We start from the raw sequence: 19,815 nt of genomic DNA on the forward strand, positions 1-19,815 counted from the left end.
GCAACATTTGTTACATTTTCAGCTGGTTTTGTGCCAAACGAATCAAACCTTTTGAAAAACCTATTCCCCTCCTCACCTGTTGTGTGTGGCGCTGCACCAAGAACTACTGAAAGGAATGACAATAAAAAAACCCCAAAAGATAAATGGAGTGGCGTCAGTTTAGCGGTTGTAAGACTTTTATATTTTCTTTGGTTTTTAAAAAACAACAACAAAGACACTTAATTCTAATAGCGCTAGACACACGTTTGTTTTGGTTGCTTTTTTTCTTTCCCAGAATTCCTTGCGCTGTAGTCCGCTTCCTGCTGTTTTTCCGGTCTCCGTTCATGCTATTCATTCGACCCAAACCCATAATCGGAGACATTAAGTTTGTTATATGGGCCAAAATCGTCGCGTAAAAAGGGGGGGGGGGGGGAAAGAAGAAAAATGTTAGCAAAGTAGTCCGATTATTGTTGTTTTTTGTAGGAAAGAGATGTTTTTATGGTAGAGCCAGTCTTAAAATATGCTGTATGTTTGTTGTTAGTTTTATAAAAAACCTAATAGAAAAAAAGCTCCAAATAAAACCGAAATACCAGCAAGGACTGGATTATTTTCCAGATGTTAGCTAGCTGTCTGTTAAAAGAAAGGTGTTTACATGTCTAGCTTCTGTAGGGTCAGTTGAACAAATTAATAAAATCCAAATGTACTATTTAGTAAATTAAATAAAAGCAGATTCGGATATAGCAAAGTCAGTTTTTCAGTAAAAGTCCAGATAAAAGTAGTTCTTTGTATACAAGTTTGGTTGTAAAGAGATATTTTGTGTTATAATTAATATTTTCCACTGTAAGAAAATTGTCAGTAATAATCTCACACTTATTCAAATGTATAATTCTTGAACTGCAGTTTACTGAAAACAAAATGAACCGAGTCCAGACACCGAGCTGCAGATACTGTCTTTATTGTCACATTACCACGGTGATTTTCAGTACAGTGGAGCGTTCAGATTTTACGAAGAACCATCACCAGCCAGTGAAAGAGACAAAACAAAAGCAATTATTCTCTGCAAAAAGGCCAAGATCATCAGAGTCAACATAGAAAACAGACAAGAGAAGAGTCATGATTATTAAAACATGAGCCATGATTTGGTTTCAGACGTTGCTAGGAAGGAAAAACAAAACAGGAAGCAAACGTACAAAAAGAAAAATCATAATGTCCTCATGATATGAAACACTGTTTAACATCGGTGTGCAAAAATCACAAGAAAATCACACAAAATCACAACAGGAAATGTTACACCGCACAACAGCTCACACACACACTCACACAATATTCACATTTTTATTTAAAAAAAAAAAGATAAATCAAACTGCTTTTAATTGGGAGTCTCCTCATTTGGCTCATTAACACCCCAGTTCTCCTGTTTCTCCTCTACATTATGAAATACTGAGGAATGCTACCCAGCTGCCACCAGAGGGCGCCAACGTCTTCCAGACAGAGAGCATGCGCTGAACAGATATAAATAGAAGAAAACATGATTTATACAACATTTTTGGATCAGATACGAGAATAACTATACCTCAACACCTTATTAACCAATTTAATTTCTTTTAAACTTTGAGGTTTTTGTTATGCTGCCTTTATTTGGAGCTTTGGTTTCTTTCAGTAGAAATAAGAAGAGCTGCTGATTTTTAGCACCTTGCTCGATTTTCTCCGGATGAAACGGATCGACCCTTAAAGAGGAATGTGACTCGCTTTGAGTGGTTTTAAAAAGACGCTATCAAACGTCACAAATACCGAAGCTTTGGAGAATTCTTCTCTTACAAAAACACTTGATTTCATCAGAGGATGGTGACAAACCTGCTTTCCTCCTGGTTACAAAACAGTAAACAAGCTAAGGTTGTTGTCGTAAACTTTTACTGTTGCAGCTTGGTTGGGCAGTGGGGGGTGGGGGGGGTGGCTGGGCGGAGAGCTGGTCAGGACTGGAGGAGGGATTCGGAGCTGGGCGCGTTGTACAGGTACTTCCAGATGGCGTAGTAGTGCACGGCGGCAGCCAGAGCCACAAACACGTGCCAGATGGCGTGAGCGAAGGGGATGACGCCGTCGCTCTTGAAGAAGAACACGCCGAGGCAGTAGATGAGTCCTCCACACGCCAGCTCCTGCAGGCCGTCCGTGTTGCTCTGGACAAACAAAAACAGAGGAAGATTTCTTCACTGAAACTCAAAGGCACAATATTCTTTATAACCACAAGAGGGCAGCAGAGAGAGAAACGCAAATAAATTAAATTCTGATTAGGGGCGGGACTTTAACTGTTAATTAGGTTTCACCAGAGGAACTAGAGTAAGAGTAGAACTACTTCAACGCATGTTTACTCAAGTAAAAGTAAAAAGTCTACTCAAGATCAAATGATCAAAAATTAATATTTAAAAATTACATAATTAGATGGAGCTAAATATAAAGTTGAGTGGAAATTTTGGTATTTTAAGGACAAAAATGTCACAAAAAAAAAAAAACAGGCAAATTTTTTTCTCTCCAAATCAGTTTCTTTAAATAAAAAAACTTATGAAACATCAACAAAAACTGCAGGTGTGTGTCTGGTGAATTTTTGATTAAAATCCAGACATTTACTCATTCAAGAGTAGAAATACTTCAACATAAAATTACTCAAGTAGAAAGCTAGAGCAGTAAAAATACTCCTAAAAGTAATTTCTTTCCAAAAAGTTGCTCAAGTAAATGTAATAGCATAAATGTAACTAGTTAGTACCCAATTAATCGCATTTTTAGTTTTTTAACAAACAAAGGTTCCAGCTACTCAAACGTTTCTGGCACGCCTGTAAATCTGACGCTCAAGCGACATCCGCTAACAGCGATGGACAACAAGGCTGCTTCGCTCGGCTCATTTCTGCTTCTAAAGATGATCTGATGCAAGTTACGCTAAAAGCAGTTAGCCTGTCAGCGAAGCTATTGTAGCTTAAAATAGCATCTCAGTGCTAAACATGATGCAGCAGCAGATGTCACCAATGCTGATATTAGCATGTTGAGTTTATATGTTTATTTATTCAACAATTAAACAGAAAAAATGGGTTTTTCAATTGAAAATGTTGCTTATTTTGCCTATAAAGTTTAATTAATGACAGACCTTAACGTAATCTGGTAAAATGGCAGGATCTTCTTACCATTGATGTCACGACTGATGCAGGAAAAAATCCCATAGTCAAGTAGAAGGCCAACTCCACCAGTTTGTACCTGAGGAGACAAACGTGCAGGATGAAACCCGCGGGCCTCAGTTTGGACTCCCGCCGCTAGCGGCTCTAATTGGAACAGAAACTCACTTTTCATGATAGTTGAAGACATAAATGGTCCCGGCTGCAGCCATGAGCCACACAAACCAGCGCATGTGAGCCGCTAACGGTCCGAGCTCCCGCAGGTTCAACCTGAACCGAGACAAGAACAGAACCCCCCCAGAGTGAGGCTTCTGTGAACACACACACACCAGCTGTGTGTGTGTGTGTTCTGCTCTCAGCCGGACGCTCACCAAGGTGTGTAAGAGGCAGCGATGAAGACGTAGATGACGACTCGGTCACACATGTGGAAGCACTGCTCCACTGACCTGTAAAACAGACAAACTGGTTAAACTGGAAGAGATGCTGAGTCATACTACAGCTGTGGTTCGCACCACCTAATTACTGAACTCCAAGTAGCATCTAAAATGGAGGCTTGGTGGTGAGGAAACGAATGCAAACCCTCTCACCTCATGTGGCTCTTCTTCCAGGTGATGATGTGAAACACGGTGGAGACCACGAAGAGGGCGCACAGGCCCAGTCCGTACACCCAGGCCGTGACCCGCTCCCAGTTGTTGTCGGACAAGCAGTGCAACAGCGTCATTCCCACGAAGGCCGGCACGATGAGGAGCTGCGGAGACGAGAGCAAACAAACGGCGGTCAGCGGACATTCCCAGACCGGAGCGGGTCGGCGGCGTTCAGAGAGACGGGACTCACTGCGTGAGTGTAGCAGTTGGCAGCATGTTCATAGACGGTGGGCTGGTAGCGACAGTTAGCAGAAGCCCGTCGGTTCATGAACCTGAAACCAGAAAAGTTCAACTTTTGAGTCAAAAAGACTCAACAGGCTGAAACATAAAACCAAGTTTGTGGTTTTGTGTCACAGTAAGCAATGCAATAATCTTTTCTCTTTCTACCAGAAAAAATAATACTTCAGTCTTTTGGTCTCAACTAGCTCACTTTTCAAAGAAAACTTTTGTTTCACAGAGACTTTATAAATCATTTTATTTGTTGTTTCTCTCATTTATTTTATACATTTAAAATTTCTTCTGCTCCAGTGTTAATTCCAGTGTTAAAAGGTTCATTAAAATTTAGAGTTTATTGAACTCTGACAATTGCATCACTACGCAATTACCATTATGATACTTGAAAATGGTCTCAAAACAACAATATTATCTTTTGTCTCAGTAACGTATGGAGACCGTCAGGCCTATTCTGGTGTTGTTTGGAAATCACAACATCACCTCCAAACATTCAAATGAAGCTAAATATATGGGGCTGTCATGACAACTAATTTTGATAGCCGATTAATTGTCCCAGAAGTTATTGCGATAAATGATAATATTGTTGTTTTGGGATCACTTTCAAAATAAACGTTAAATTCTGAAGAACATTTAACACTGGAAGATATTTTAAATATCCAAAATAAACAAACAACAGAAATAAAATCAATTATGAAGAAAAAAACAACAAAACTGTCCTTCAAAAGCACGGCTAGTTGAAACCAAACCAGAGTGAAGACTTTTGTATCCAGTTGTTGGTAGAAAGAGAAAAACAAGAAAAATGATAAATCATGCAAACGGAAACTACTGAGCTTGTTTTAATTTAACGTGATTAATTGATTTATTGCTTATTGCAACAGACCTATGAATATGTTGGCTCTGAGCTGATACCTGATGCAATCACAGCTTCAACCAACCTGTTTGTGCAACCGTACACCTCACCACTGTCTCACTATCAAAACATAACTGATCAAACTGATAGCAGGATTGGCTAACGAATGCAGTAATACATGTTGCTCAATGCAGTTTACCATTATCTGAACAGGTGCATGATAATCTCTTATTTATTTTTGTATATTTAAAATGTCTTCTGGTGTATTCCAGTGTTAAAATGAACTGACATCTTTAGTATCCGTCATACAGATGTCAGTATACATCTGTAGTAAGCATGCTAACATCTGCATACTACAGATGTTGGTATGCTTTATAATTTCATTGTTAAGCATATTCACGTGGTGATAATTATATATTTTTAAATTTTTCTATGTAATAAAAAATCTCCACAAAATGAGAATGACTTGATTTAACAATTTAAATATTAAAAAGTGTATTATTTGGCCAAAACATAAGTATCTAAAACCTCAAAGATGATTAATATAAATAATGATTAACACTGATTTCATATCGAAAGACAAAGAGACCGGAAGTGAATCCTCCCCATCTTATTGACAAAAACTGATTTTCATAGATCAACAGGCATCCAGGAAGTCTGTCAAAATCATGAATTGTTTTTATCATAACTGTAGCCTTAGATTGGTCAGTTGTTAAAACTTTGCATTTCTGGAAATTCTCATATAATTTACATAAACTTTATTCACGCAAAAAAAATGTATTTTTATTATCTAAAAAGAGCCAAAACTGCCTTCACTTACCTGTGAAAACTATAAACACCCATCATAGCTGCTCCTTTTTTATTCCACAGATGAAAACAATAAAGACCTGATGTTCTTGAGGAGGAATAAAACAATAAACCCGCCCGAGGAGCCACAGAAATCGAAAGGCCGGACATCCAGCTAGCGGGCTACAAGCTAACTGTAGCTACAAGGCACCGGCGGTATCACCCCGCCCACTGCTAAAGCTCCATTTTAGCCTTTTTCTCAACACCATTATGATGGAAACCCCGAATCAACGCCTCATCTGGAAGATGGAAATGTCCATAAGCACCAGCGTCTCACAGGTGGAAGCCCATAGCGCCCCGAAAACCAAGCTGCCCAGACAGTAAATAAAAACTGAATCCCGCTGTGTTCTACCGGTGTTCAGTTAGTTGATTGGTAGCGGGTTGAGCCAATCAGAGGCGACGCTTCTGCAACACGGGCCAATCAGATTTGAGGTAGGCGGTAACGTTATAAATATTAACGTTTATAAATTGTTTATACACCTGAGCCAACGGTATTATAGTTCAACAAATAATTTATCAATCAAATCAATATTTAAACATAAAAGAAAACTACTATAAATCCATAAGTAAATAAATAAACACAATAGATATTTTTGTAACTGTGTTAATCATGTAATAAATACACAATAAAATGTGTATTTATTGTGTATTTAAATAGTAACTGAATAGAAAGATTAACATGTTCTATCTATCTATCTATCTATCTATCTATCTATCTATCTATCTATCTATCTATCTATCTATCTATCTATCTATCTATCTATCTATCTATCTATCTNTCTATCTATCTATCTATCTATCTATCTATCTATCTATCTATCTATCTATCTATCTATCTATCTATCTATCTATCTATCTATCTATCTATCTATCTGTCTGTCTGTCTGTCTGTCTATCTGTCTGTCTGTCTGTCTGTCTGTCTGTCTGTCTGTCTGTCTGTCTGTCTGTCTGTCTGTCTGTCTTGTCTGTCTGTCTGTCTGTCTGTCTGTCTGTCTGTCTAGATATTTAGAAAATAAAAAACATGCCACATAGATGATCATATAAAGTCTTATTATCATTATTATTATAAGACAGATCACTGTTTTTGTTTCATGGTTTTGTTTTCCTCTTCTGATTCAAACACTTAATCTGAGTAAAAACCTTCAGTCAGATCTTGTGCCATGAATCCAGACGGTGAACTGAACACACTGCCATGTCAAGCTGGTAAAGCCCGGTTACATAACAGCACCGTGACTCGTTCCAGTGCTGTTTAGATGTAAAGAAGTGTTTATGTAAGAACACAGAGGGCTTAGCAAAGTTCGCTCTGTACTCGACCTCAAAAATAAACCTCTCCGGTGTGTTTCTGCCTCCTTTCTCAGCAGCTACATTCCAAATGTTTGAGCACTCCCTGGTTTTGCTCTCACGTCTACAGACGCTGCAGCTTGGCAGCCGCTCATCATGGCAGCCGCTCATCATGGCTGCCGCTCATCATGGCTGCCGCTCATCATGGCTGCCAGGACTGGATGTAACTGATCTGAGTGTTTGTCTGACTTCCACTAATCACTTTCTCAGGTGGGTCGAGGATGAGGTTTCTCTGCCGTTTAACCTGCTCTCACCGGAGACGCTGCGTCCGATTACACGTGGGATTTCCACCTGGTCAAACCAAGAGACAACTGGAAATACACGCACAGACCAACGGGTGGATTTTATTTAGTAATGCCGTGTTTTATTTTTATTTTTGTGTTGTAGTTTCCCAACTCTACCTCAAAACAAACTTTGCTTTGATTTGCTCTCAAATTGTAATATTTTTTATTTTGCACACAAATCATGTTAATATGTTATTAAAGAATTTTGTAGAAAACTGTAAACTTTTTCCAAATTCTGTTCAAGGTTTGAGAAGATAATAAAACAAACACCTAAAGGTCAGAAGTTTGATTTTATATGAAACTTGATAAATACAAAAGTATGAAATATCGCATAATGTTGGTAAAATTTTCTCCTAAGAAGGTTTATGTCAAAAACTGTATTCAGGATAATAATAATAATAATAAAATGTAATTTATAATACACTCTACGTGTAAATCTCAAAGTGTAAAAACATTTAAAAACAATAAAAACTCATTTGCAATATTAATTGTAAGATCTTAAGTAAAATAATATTAAAACAGTGATTAAGTTACGCTTCAAATCTACAAATTGTACAAAAATGAACCTTAAATTTCATTGTTCACTGGTTTATTTTTATTTGTCTATTTACTAAAAGACTCCTATCCTGCTGCAAAAATACTTGACATGCAGACGAGTGGTAGATGTTTCTGAGCAGGGAGATTTTTTAAATTTAGATTTAAGATAAAATATCACATGGAAGAATAAAGATTTGTCACATGTTCTATTATTGTAAATTGTACAATAATGAACCTTTTTCTGTCAATTTCTTTTAAACTTTTCCATTGGCAAGTCAAAAGGAAAAAAACACCAATAGTGAAAAAAATTTGACATTTTTTCTTTGCTGAATGCAAAACAAATTACCTTCAAAGTTTATCTTGATCAGATATTTTCCACATATTCTCACCCTGAATGATAAGATCTGCATCTAAAAAGACCAACTTTCCCCTAAAATGTTTTTGGTTTCCTGCATCCAGCGGGTTTCCTGGTGATGTGAGTCCTTAAAAGTTGTAGATATGGGATTTTTTTTTATCATTTCCTCTTTTATATGAGCTTTATTATTAGCTATTTTATGAGTCATACTGTCCCACTGTGATAACAGTAGGACCTGAAACCTGCTTCTAGTTCTCCCGTCTTTCTTTTGGTTCAGCAGACATCGTCTTCTCTGCCTTCATATCGGATAAAAATACATTCACTGTTTGTACTGTTTAATTATTCCCAGCAGTTTATTTTCTTAAACATTTCCAGCTTCTTCCTGAATGTCTGCTGCATAAATAATGTTTTTTTTTCACCAACACAAGGTGGCAGAGGAAAGTTTTGTTATCTAAAGTAACTTTCTACTTCGAATTAGGGAAACATATACTAAAATAAAAATACTGACATTTTCACCACATGCTCTTCCGTAATTTAACTATTTTTTAAAGAAACAGGGACATTAAAAGTAAAAAGGCTGACATGAAGAAACAGAGGACTTTTAAAAAACAATTAACTTAATAAACATAGTAAATTTTGTTAGTAATTTCAGTTCTTCTCTTAAGTTGAGTCCAAGTCTTTAACTTTTAATTTCATGACCTAAACAAGTATTTTGACAAAATATTTTATTTGATCACAAAGTAATAATTAATCATTGTTGTACGTCTAAAATATTATTAAAATATAATTTTACCTATTCTGCTAGTTTTTAAAGTATTAATAAAAAGAAACAAATCATCCAATAAATTGAGAAAATGACAAGAAAACTGATCAATAATAAACAGAATAACATGTTCATCTGCTTTTACAATATTACATGAGTAACATCACATCATTAAGACAAACAAACTGAATTGTTCAGTTGTAAAGAATCAATGATTCAGAGAATTGCTGTGATAATCAGAGGAAATCGATTAGAGCAGAGCCTCTGATTTAAAAGCTAGTCTGTAATTGTTTGGATGTTTTCATCTAAATTAGAACATTTTTATATTTCATGATCCAATTAGTGAGCAAAAAACCCCAAACTTACATTTTAAGCTAACATTAACCACACAATAGCGTCTTTATTAGCTTCGGCTCGTCATTCTTTGCGTGAGATTAAATGTTTTCTACTCTGGTTTGCAGCTTTCATGTTTTTAATTCCTGATTGCTTAACGGACACAGAATCATGTCCGACTCCATCGTCTCTTTGATTGGGTTTCTAAACATACGGCCAGGCAGAAGAGTGGCAAAAGCAAATGTGGTGGACTAGCAGTGCTTGGCAACAACTGATGGTGTTACTGAGGAATATTGTCTCTTCTGCCTGGATATGGCGCTGTTAGCATGTCATGATGGTTATGAGACCATCATATTACAACAGTCTGCAGTCAGAGGCCTCTTCAGGTTTGCTGCAGGACTGACTGCTACTGGAGATATTTCCTGCAAATCCACAATGATTCTTTGTTTTTCTCTCTACCTTGTGTTAGATCTGGTTTATGAGTGAAACAAAGATTGACCTGAGTGTTTTGCTTTATATCCTTGAGTTTTCTGCAGAACTTCAGTCTGTTCTTACGTTTCTCACATAGAAGTGACTTCTTCTTGTTTTTTAAAGGTTTTCTAATCAAAATAATTTTTTTAGAAATAGCTGAATGTCTGGTAATTAGCTGTGAAGCTTCTCCTAAATGTTATCTTGCAGATTCTTAAAGGTACATGAACGTATAACTTTTGAGTATAAAACTGATCTTGCATGTAAATATGTCACTTGTACATGTTTAGAACCAAATAAAAACCAGTACCGACATCCCAGAGAGCATATTTGGGTTTTAGCAGAACTACTTCCATGAGTCTGCTGTGAAAAATGTCCAAGCAGGAGAGCGACTTGAATTAAAGAGGCTTTGTGTCCACACGTGGCAGCAAGTTAAACAGCTTTCTAATTGGTTTACACTTTCCTGGACAGGGAGTATTGGTCACATCCAGTCATGGTGTTCTAACATCTCGACCACAGTGTGAAGGTCAGAGCCTAAAACTAAGTGAGAAAGTGAGTTTTTAGTTTTTAATCTGTGGTTCTTGTGTCCTTGAGTTTATTTTGATGAAGTTTGTCTCTGTTGAAGTAAATAGCATAAAATGTAGCCTTTTCATACCAAACAGAGCCTTTAGTGTTCCTTCTCTACGGTTCCTGCCATTGAATCCCATTTAAAACGAATAAACACATTACCTCTGCAGGTGGATTTCTATTACCATCACACAAAATATTAGTTTGAATAATAATCACTAAAATGTGCTTTGTAAATTCTGAAAATGAATAAATATGAATGTTTATGTGGCAGTGAGGACTGAAACTAAAAATTACATTCATAAATAAGTTTAAAAATATATTTAATGGTCACTTTTAAAGGAAAGTTGTCTGTGTTGGAGGGACTCAGGTGGATCACATCAGGATGGGATCCCAGATGTTATCTTGAATAATCTCTAATGGCTCCTATCATCTCCAATATTCAATATTCAAGTACAAAAGTCAACATTTAAGTAGGACTAGTACTAATAATGCAAGTACTTTTCAAACAGAAAATGTGATCTGAGCCTTTATGTGGAACTAAATCAGATACATATGTTATAGCTTTCAAAGCGGCTGCAGGCTGAACGGTCATCCAGTCAGACTTCTCTACAGAAACGGCCGTCAAAGCTTCACTAAAAGCCGTTTTCAGTGAAAATCGTTTTGTCATGATTTTATGGTAATAATGTCGGCTCCACTTGTTCAAAATCAACGGCGGCGTCCATCGTTACTTCCGTAAACAATGCGCTGCTCTATGACGTCAACGTTCTTCGTCTGCGCATGCGGCTCGCTTTGTAAACAGTTCTCAACAGAAGTCTGATTGCGGTCAAAATTAGTAGTATGAACGACCTCACAAACAAACAAACAAATAAATAAATAAATAAATAAATAAATAAATAAATAAATAAATAAATAAATAAATTCGATTCTAGCAACAACAACAAAAAAATCGGAATTGAGCATCGACGCCTGCTGTGTAAATTAATCATATCGTATTTTTTCTGGCATAGAAGCGCATTCAGTGGCAGAGTAGCACTATTTTAACATATTTTTACTCAAGTAAAAGTAAAAAGTTCAAGAAATTACTCAATTAAGAGTAAAAAGGTATTTGGTAAAAAGTCTACTCAAGTACTGATCATAACATAATTTAATATTTAAAAATTACATCAACAGAAGAAACCGAATATACAGCTGGATGGGAATTTTGGAGTTTAATGACCAAAGTGTTTAATGATCAAAGTGAAAATAATTAATATAAGTAACAAAGTAGTAAAATCAAGCAAAAGATATTTTTTTTTCCAAATCAATTTATTTCACAATAAAACTTAATCAATTTGAACATAAACTGCAGATGTGTGCCTGGAGAATGTTTGGTTAAACGTAGAACATAAAAACTCCTAAAAGTACTTTTTTTTTTCAAACAGTTATTCAAATAAATGCAGCTAGTTTCTATCCAACTCCACTTTTAATTGTTTTATCAAATACATTTTTTAAAATGTATTTTCACATTTTCTTTTTGTGGTAATTTTGCCGTTAACTGGGTTGGACCAGTACCACCTCAGACAGATACCCACTGGATTGGCACTGGAGCTTCTCTAATAATCTCACATATATCTGCCAGATTAAATGCATGCCAGAGAGTTTGCTTCATGTTGTCTAAATAATTTTGCTGCTTTCCTGCTGCTAGTTTATCTGCCTCAGTAACATCTGTTTGATTTAATCTGTGTTTCCATTCATCGCCAATAATCTGCAATAAAACTCTGGTTTAACAGAACCCTGCTACCATAATTTGCTAAAACCAGCTGGATTAATAGGATGTAAATTAGAATTTACAGAAAAACAGTTTGATTTAAAAACAAACTCATTAATCATGTGTTTCCAGTTTGTAGTCAGATTACAGAAGTTCTGTTTTATGAATGAAATCCATTTATTTCCTAGAAGTGTGAGGATTACTCTGAGCACCATCCCTGAGTCTAGGCGGCTTTCCTACATCTATTTCTGTTCAGCTTTAGCAACACAAGCTGAACACTGGGACGTAAAAATAAAACATTGTCTCTTTGCAGCAGACGCATGTCAAAGTCAAGATGTATTTTGCAGGATAATATTCAGTCTGTCTCTTGTTTCAGCTTGTTCGTGTGAAATGCTGAACACGTTTTTCTTATGTCAGACTTGTAAGAGTTACATTTTCAGCTGGTGTAGTTTGCTTTCTTCGCAACGTGTCAAACAAACCAAACCTTTGAAAAAACCTATTCCCCTCCTCACCTGTGGTGGCGCTGCACCAAGAACTACTGATAAAAAACACAAAATCTTACCAACTATTTTGTCCACTTTCTAATGCAAATATCTTCATAGACTTTTTAAAAACCCTAACTTACATGTGAATTTTTAACAACATATAGGAGCTGGTTTTAAGTCGATAATGTCTGAATATTGATGAAAAAGCTCTAGTTTCACTGGCTGATTTTTTGATTTATTACATAAGTACTAAGGCTGCACAGTGGCGCAGTTGGTAGAGCTGTTGCCTTGCAGCAAGAAGGTTCTGGGTTCGATTCCCGGCCCCGGTCTTTCTGCATGGAGTTTGCATGCAGAAAGACCCTGTGCATGGTGGGTTTTCTCCGGGTACTCCGGTTTCCAGTCCAAAAACATGACTGTCAGGTTAATTGGTCTGTCTAAATTGTCCCTAGGTGTGAGTGTGTGTGTGCATGGTTGTGTGTCCTGTGTGTCTCTGTGTTGCCCTGCGACAGACTGGCGACCTGTCCAGGGTGACCCCGCCTCTCGCCCGGTACGCCAGCTGGAGAGGCACCAGCACCTCCTGACCCCACTGAGGGACAAAGGTGTCAAGAAGATGGATGGATGGACATAAGTACTAGTTCCATAATTCTTTCACATGAAAACATGTCTTGTAAAAAGTGGAAACAATCCTCAAGTGGAACTTGTATGTTTATATAATCAATTTTAAGGAACTATTTACATAATTCCCTAAAATTGGAATGATGTAACATATCTGGCTGAAAGGTTACTTGTAAGTTGGTTTTGTCTCATTTACACTTGAAAGTGCACAGAAATATTCCAGTAACATGTTGTGTTTTTGCATTGTGTATGTCAGCTGGCTTCTGGTTACACATTAAACACAAAGTTATCTACTGACATGCAACGTCTTTGTTATGTGGAACTGATAATAAATGGGGTTACATTGTTTCATGCAATTGGACGATATGAGTGACGCAACTTGCAATCTTTCAAACAGGACGCCTCAATGATGTAAAAGATGTTTTTGGTTTAATTTTGTCACATTGATGTCAGATTTCTGCCAGACCTGCAGAGTTCAAAAGTTGCCTTTTTAGAACCTGTCTGACAACAGGAAGTAGACAAAAACAAACACTTCAATATATGACAGTCAAAGTTGTAGATATCTATCAGTCCGGAACCATTTCTAAGGTTCTGGGACCCCAGAGAACCGCAGGGAGAACCTTCCCAAAACTGGCTGATCTCCTGCGATACTCATCAACGACTCATCATAACATCAAAACTCTCAGTTGAGGTCAGAGGTCATGCTTCAACAATAAGAAAAGCCTCCTTTCAAAGCAAGAAGCAACACAAAAATGTGTCTCATATTTACCAAAAACATCGTTATGAATCTTTTCAGAAGGTGTAAATCTGATGTAAAACTAACAGCATTTCATAAAAAAGTCACAAAAAGCTGCAAAGGACGAGGGATAAAAATATAACAGGAATTAAAAGAGGAAGTTATCAGGAGGAAGTTTGTAAATATTTGCGTAAGTTGCTACTAAAACGATTGTTGTCCTGTTTTTATTTACCAGAAAATTAAAGGAAAGTTGTGTTATTTTGTTCTTTGGGCAGTAATCAGTTATTTTTCATAAAACTGATCAATACAACTTGGCCAGTGGTAAACTTGAGTTTAAATATATTTCTCAGTATAAAACTACTTAAAAGAAATTAGGACTGCAGCTAACAATTATTTTAGTAATCAATTAATCTATAAGTTTCATTTATTAACTTAAACTTTTTCTTTTTTACTTCACCCTGTTCTAACATACATTTTGCATTACCTACTGTAATGTTAGCTTCATTTGTTTTTTTATGATTTGTAAAAGTGAAGCTTGAATCTTTTATTTTACAATCATGTTATTTATTTTATTTTAGTCCTTAAAAGGCCAGAATTTGGACGTAACTTTACATTTTTGCATTTATAGATTTTAATCAGATGTTCTGATCATTTCCTCTGTACTTGAGTCGCCTTTTAACCAGATACTTTTTTACTTTTATTCAGTAATTTCTTGGATAGTTACTTTTTACTTCCACTTGAGTAAAAATATGCTGAAGTAGTTCTACTCTGAGGTTTCACCCGAACTTCGCTCAGGATTTTATAACTTTTATCGCCGTCTGGAGTGAGAAGTGCAAAGTCCAATGGATTCGAGGGGAAATAGTTTCTCACCTGCATCTTTTCCAACATTGACCTTAATCTCCAACCCTTCCTTGGCTCCATTGACCCAAACGCCCACCATCCTGCCTTTATTCCTCCTGCTTTATTAGTTGTGACATTTCCCCTCCAGAGCAGACATACGGCTTTGTATTGGGACCCGTGAGATAAAGAGGGATTTTACCGGAACACACACACACACACACACACACACACACACACACACACACACACACACACACACACACACACACACACACACACACACACACACACACACTGCAAAAGCACAAACCAAACTCTTACCAAGTGTTTTGTCTAGTTTCTAGTACAAACCTTAATGTTGACGAAGAAGGAATATTTGCACTGGCAAATTTTAACATATATGACATATAAAAATGTCTTATAAGTGAAATGATCTGCAAGAGAGACTACTTTATCAATATTCAATAATTACTGACTTAAACAAGCTCTTATTTCTGTCTTGTAAGTTAGTTTTGTCTGATTTCAAGTGTGCTAAGAAACAGACCAAAAATACTCTGTAAGATTTTGTGTTTTTGCAGTGTACGTTTTACTACAGGGTATTAAAGTCACTGTTGAGAGAAAAAGGATTAAATATCCACTGAAAACCTTAGAAATTTTACAGAACAACCTCAGAGATTTTGAGATTAATGTCAGAAAATTTCCAGAAAAACCACAGAATTTCCTGGGGTTCAAAAATCTTTTTTTGTTATTACTTTAAAACTCAAAACATTTCAGAAAGTCTACATTTTTCAACTTTTGAAACTCAAAAATGTTCATGTTCTTCTAGACATTCTCTAGAAAAATTTCCATATATTTTTTTTTAAATCTGAGTTTCTTCTTGCAAATGTTCTACTTTTCAAACTCAGAAATTTCCAACTTTTTTCTTAAAACATCTCTGAAATTAATCTCCAAACTTTTTTTCTGCAGTTTTTGTTTACATTTACTCTTCCTTCTTCTTTTTTTCTTGTATTTTTCAATCCACAGCGGCTCTAATACGCCGCAGTCGTCACTGAAACACCTGCGTCACCACGTCTTACCTTGCCAGTCTGGTCCTGTGCAGGTTAAATCCGAGCATTGTCCCGGCACAAAACAGCAACACGTAAAAGCAAACGAACATGTACAGCAATAAAGAAAAGAAAAGAAAAGAAAAGAGGTGAGGTGAGGTATGTACAGAGTTTCTCAGCGCTGCGTCCTTCACACCATCGTGCTCTTCTTCTCCCTGAAGTCCGAGTGCGACGGTTCGTGGTAGGTGGTGATCATGTTGGCCGTGTCCCACCGGCCCATCGGCGCCGAGGAGCTCTGCATCACCACCAGCCTGATGGGGGACTGAGTGGGCTGCGGGTCCGGAGCGTACTCCTTGGTGGGATCTTTGCCCCGGCAGTCATACATGATGCAGGATATGAGGAAAACCAGGAGCAAGATAACGTAGCTGGCGATGAGGATGCAAAGGTTCAAAGTGACGGGGTCGATCTCCTGGTAGTTTTCCAGAAAGCCCATGGCGCCTGCTTCATGCTGGCCCACAGGCCGCGGAGATCTGGAGGAGAAGGCAGCAGGTCTCTGCCACTAGATCCTCCTCAATCTGTCCTCTCATCCTCGCCCTCCCTCGGTCTCCAACCTCTCCGTTTCAGATCAGCGCCTTTGCTCTGTGGCTTTGCGGTAAAAATACTTTAATCCGCCCCGCTCCTCTAACCTGTAATTTCAGCTCCCTGTTTAATAACTTAAGCTGCACTTGCAACTCATCAGACTCTGCATTGTGTTGCCATCATCTGCCAACAAGCAAACATTTAGCAACAGGCGTATTTGAGAACAAACCAGTGCGTGTGTGTTTGTGCATGTGTGTGTGTGTGTGTGTGTGCACATGTGTTTGTGTACGTAATCCTAATCTTGGCTGTGAGAAAGGATTGACAGAGGAAGCCATCTGGCTAAACACTAAATAGCTATTCAGAAAACGTTCACAGAATCAGCTCAGCAGAAATCTATTTCCTCGTGAAATGTGTCCTGCAGATTATTTTGTTGAAGTTGTAATCCCAGCAGATTACAGCGACCACTGTCTGGGGAATCGGAGAAGAGATTATGCATAATGTACGGAATGTATGTGTTGTGTAAAAGTCGTAGTTGTGTTTCCATTGACCATATAATCGCATAATTTGCAATTTTGAGAATAAAATATCTTAAGGTAAACACCAATTTCAGCAGGAGCAGGGAAGAGACTAATTTTTGGAGCAGAACTGCAGGATGGCCATGGCTCCATAATCGATCATCAGATCATTTGTTTGTGGCAGAAATGAATCCCCAGCGGGTCAAGAGAAGTGCGTCAGCTTTATGGGTGTACCAGAAATGTGAGTCCAAAGGTTCCGCCTCTGTAGTTTTCTACATGAAAGAAGTGATTAATTACGTTAAATTTTAACAGGTTAAAATTAAATAAACAAAATTAAAGCTTTGTAGTCCCGGCCCTGTTAAAACTGTTAATATGTGTTGAAATGTCTAGAACATCCACCAGAGGGCGTAAGAATCACATGTGAGAGGATGGTAGAACAACTAAGAGTAATTTTAAAAGTGAAAAGCGGTAGATTAAACAATTAGTTGTAGTAATGGTGAAAATTATTGTATTTTAAAAAGTATAAAATAGTAATAATTATTTCAAAATTAAAATGTAAGGCAGGACAAATACACAAAATACAACATAATGGTTCTGAAGGGATCAAATTCAGAAAGTAATTTATGTATTTTTGACCAAAGTACAGTAATAAAGTACATAAAGTTTCACTTTGCTAGAAACTCTATGGTTATTTGTGTTTGGTTAGAAACTTCTGTTTCATACAGTCAGATGATACCGACATGTTAAAGTAGAAGGAGCAGAATTATTCCAAAATAACATTAATAGTATTATTGACTAAGTATAAGTAAAAGTTTGATGGAGTAAAACTGCATGACAACACATTTCTCCTCTCATTCTGCTGCCCTCTAGTGTCGGTTCTGAAAACTAAATCCTAACATTTACTCCGCTCCTTTTGGTGTTAAAATGTTTCTGATGGTTCCGTTTAATTCAAATGTATCAGAAACATTTTAATAGAGCATCAGCAAATTTTGTCATGAGAAAACCCTGAGTTAAAGGGGCGGGTCAAGTAAAAATTAAAAGTGCAGGATAGTAAGAATATTTCTAAAAGTAAATTTTGTCAAAGTTACTCAAGTAAATGTAACTGAGTAACTAGTTACTAAACCCAGCTCTGCTTGTAAGTTTTGTTTTTTATTTCAAAGGCACTAAGATATTTGCAGTAGAAATTGGACCAGAAGGACTTGGTTAGGTTTTGTGTTTTTGCAGTGCAGGAGCCTCGCTGTGGTCAACAGCTGCAAAGCCGGTGGTGCTTCAGCATCAGCCACAACTCTGAGGATTAGTTACCTTCCTGGTCATTTCCCAGCAATCCCAGTCATAAACAAAGCAGTAACCACAAGTTAACATCAAACAGAAAAATCAAAACCACGATATGCATTTAGTTTTTACAACTCCAGCAGTTGTTTCTTTCCTAATGAGACACAAACACTTAAAGCTCAACCAGCTGCAGAAACGTGGCAGGAAACCAACCAGAGTTTCTCCTCACAGAACAAACAGCACATCAACATGAGCAGCATAAAATCAGCTGCTAATCTGCTGCAGCTCTAAACCGAGTCAGCTGCGATCTGCGCCGCACAGGATGACCTCACTCTCCTCTCAGGGTCCCGGCCTATGTGTTCAGGAAACTGATGTCAGGGTCAAAAGGCTTGACCCCGATCCTGCGTGACTTCCACCCGACTCCTCAGGATGGGAGCTGAGGAATCATCTGTCGGCGAACAACAATGACCTCTGTGCGTCACAGATCCTGCTGCAGAAGTTGGCATCTGGAAGGAGTCAGAGCCGCGAGGGTTTTGGTTACAGCGAGGAACGTTTTCATGTTCCTGCATCTTGTTCTCACTAAAAACAGAGATTGCACCGCAGGCTCACAGCACGGCTGTCATCTGAAATGAAGATCAACCATGTTAGATGAGTTTACATAATAAAGAAAAGGTTCTCTGGGTTCCTCTTTTAAAGTTAAAGCCAAAGGCCGTAACAGGATTGGATTAAAAAAATTCTGTTTTAATTTGTCTGACTTCATGGAAAACTCACATTAGTTTATAATTTAAGATTCGTTTATTCTTGTTTTAATTTCTTCAAAGAGGCAGCAGGAGTGTAAATGTTAACATCTGCGACTGTGTGCTAATGGGAAACATTAGATCCAAACTAAATATTTAGTTACAAACTAAAGTTTACAACTTTTATTTTGGTAGTCCACTTCCGCTTATCGGCCAGAAGATTAGCATATTACGTAAATGTTTAGATCTGCGATATGTTAGTTTGTGACCTAAATATTTAGTTTGCACACTAAATATTAAACTCCTAACTAAATTTTAGTTCCAAAGTAAAGAGCATCACAAGACCCAGCTTTTATTTTGGTGGTCCATTTCCACTTACTGGCAAGTAGATTGGCATATGGTCAATTTGCTAAATATTTAGCAAATTGTAAGTAAATATTTAGTTTGAGGCTAAATGTTTAGCTTGGCATCTGAATATTTAGTTTGGATCTAGATATTTAGTTAGTAAACTAAATATTTAGTTTGTTAATTATTTAGCTTCATTATGGCATTTAAATTAATGAATAACATGGAGAAAATGTAACTTTGACCAATGAAGCTGCATTTTTTGTTTCTTTAGAAAATGTAATTAACTCATTAATCGACTGTAGCGTTACAAACGGTGCCCCATAATGTTCTGGCAGAACTTTCCTCTGAGGTTCTGCTGTGGGTTCAGAACCAAAAAGCGTCCTGTGAATCAGAGGAATGCTGCGCTTTCTGTCCTGGGGTGTTTTGCTTCTCAGGTTTGGCTGAGTGTGCTCCGTTCCTGCTGGGTGGAGCTTCTCCTGACCCTATCTGAGAGCGACATCTCCCCCAGCGCCAGGCTCTGGTGCCAGGGAGTCCAG

General features: G+C 37.4%; 1 protein-coding gene across 2 annotated transcripts; it reads right to left on the reverse strand.

Annotated features, from left to right (window-relative positions):
• Positions 1 to 918: 918 nt before the first annotated feature.
• Positions 919 to 16,491, reverse strand: mmd (monocyte to macrophage differentiation-associated). Of its 2 annotated transcripts, none has more exons than XM_008416508.2 (7): positions 15,862 to 16,491; positions 3,972 to 4,053; positions 3,725 to 3,885; positions 3,509 to 3,583; positions 3,306 to 3,407; positions 3,150 to 3,219; positions 919 to 2,153 (listed from the first exon to the last, which is right to left on the reverse strand). In XM_008416508.2, exons 1-7 carry the CDS (start codon positions 15,939 to 15,941, stop codon positions 1,950 to 1,952), a joined length of 774 nt encoding a protein of 257 aa, XP_008414730.1. In that variant the 5' UTR covers positions 15,942 to 16,491; the 3' UTR covers positions 919 to 1,949. The 2 variants fall into 2 exon arrangements, with proteins under 2 accessions (XP_008414730.1, XP_008414729.1); XM_008416507.2 differs by lacking the exon at positions 15,862 to 16,491 and adding an exon at positions 5,686 to 6,152.
• Between the last annotated feature and the right edge of the window lie 3,324 nt (positions 16,492 to 19,815).

Source organism: Poecilia reticulata, linkage group LG8 (genome assembly GCF_000633615.1).
Source record: "Poecilia reticulata strain Guanapo linkage group LG8, Guppy_female_1.0+MT, whole genome shotgun sequence".
NCBI classification, from domain to species: Eukaryota; Metazoa; Chordata; class Actinopteri; order Cyprinodontiformes; family Poeciliidae; genus Poecilia; species Poecilia reticulata.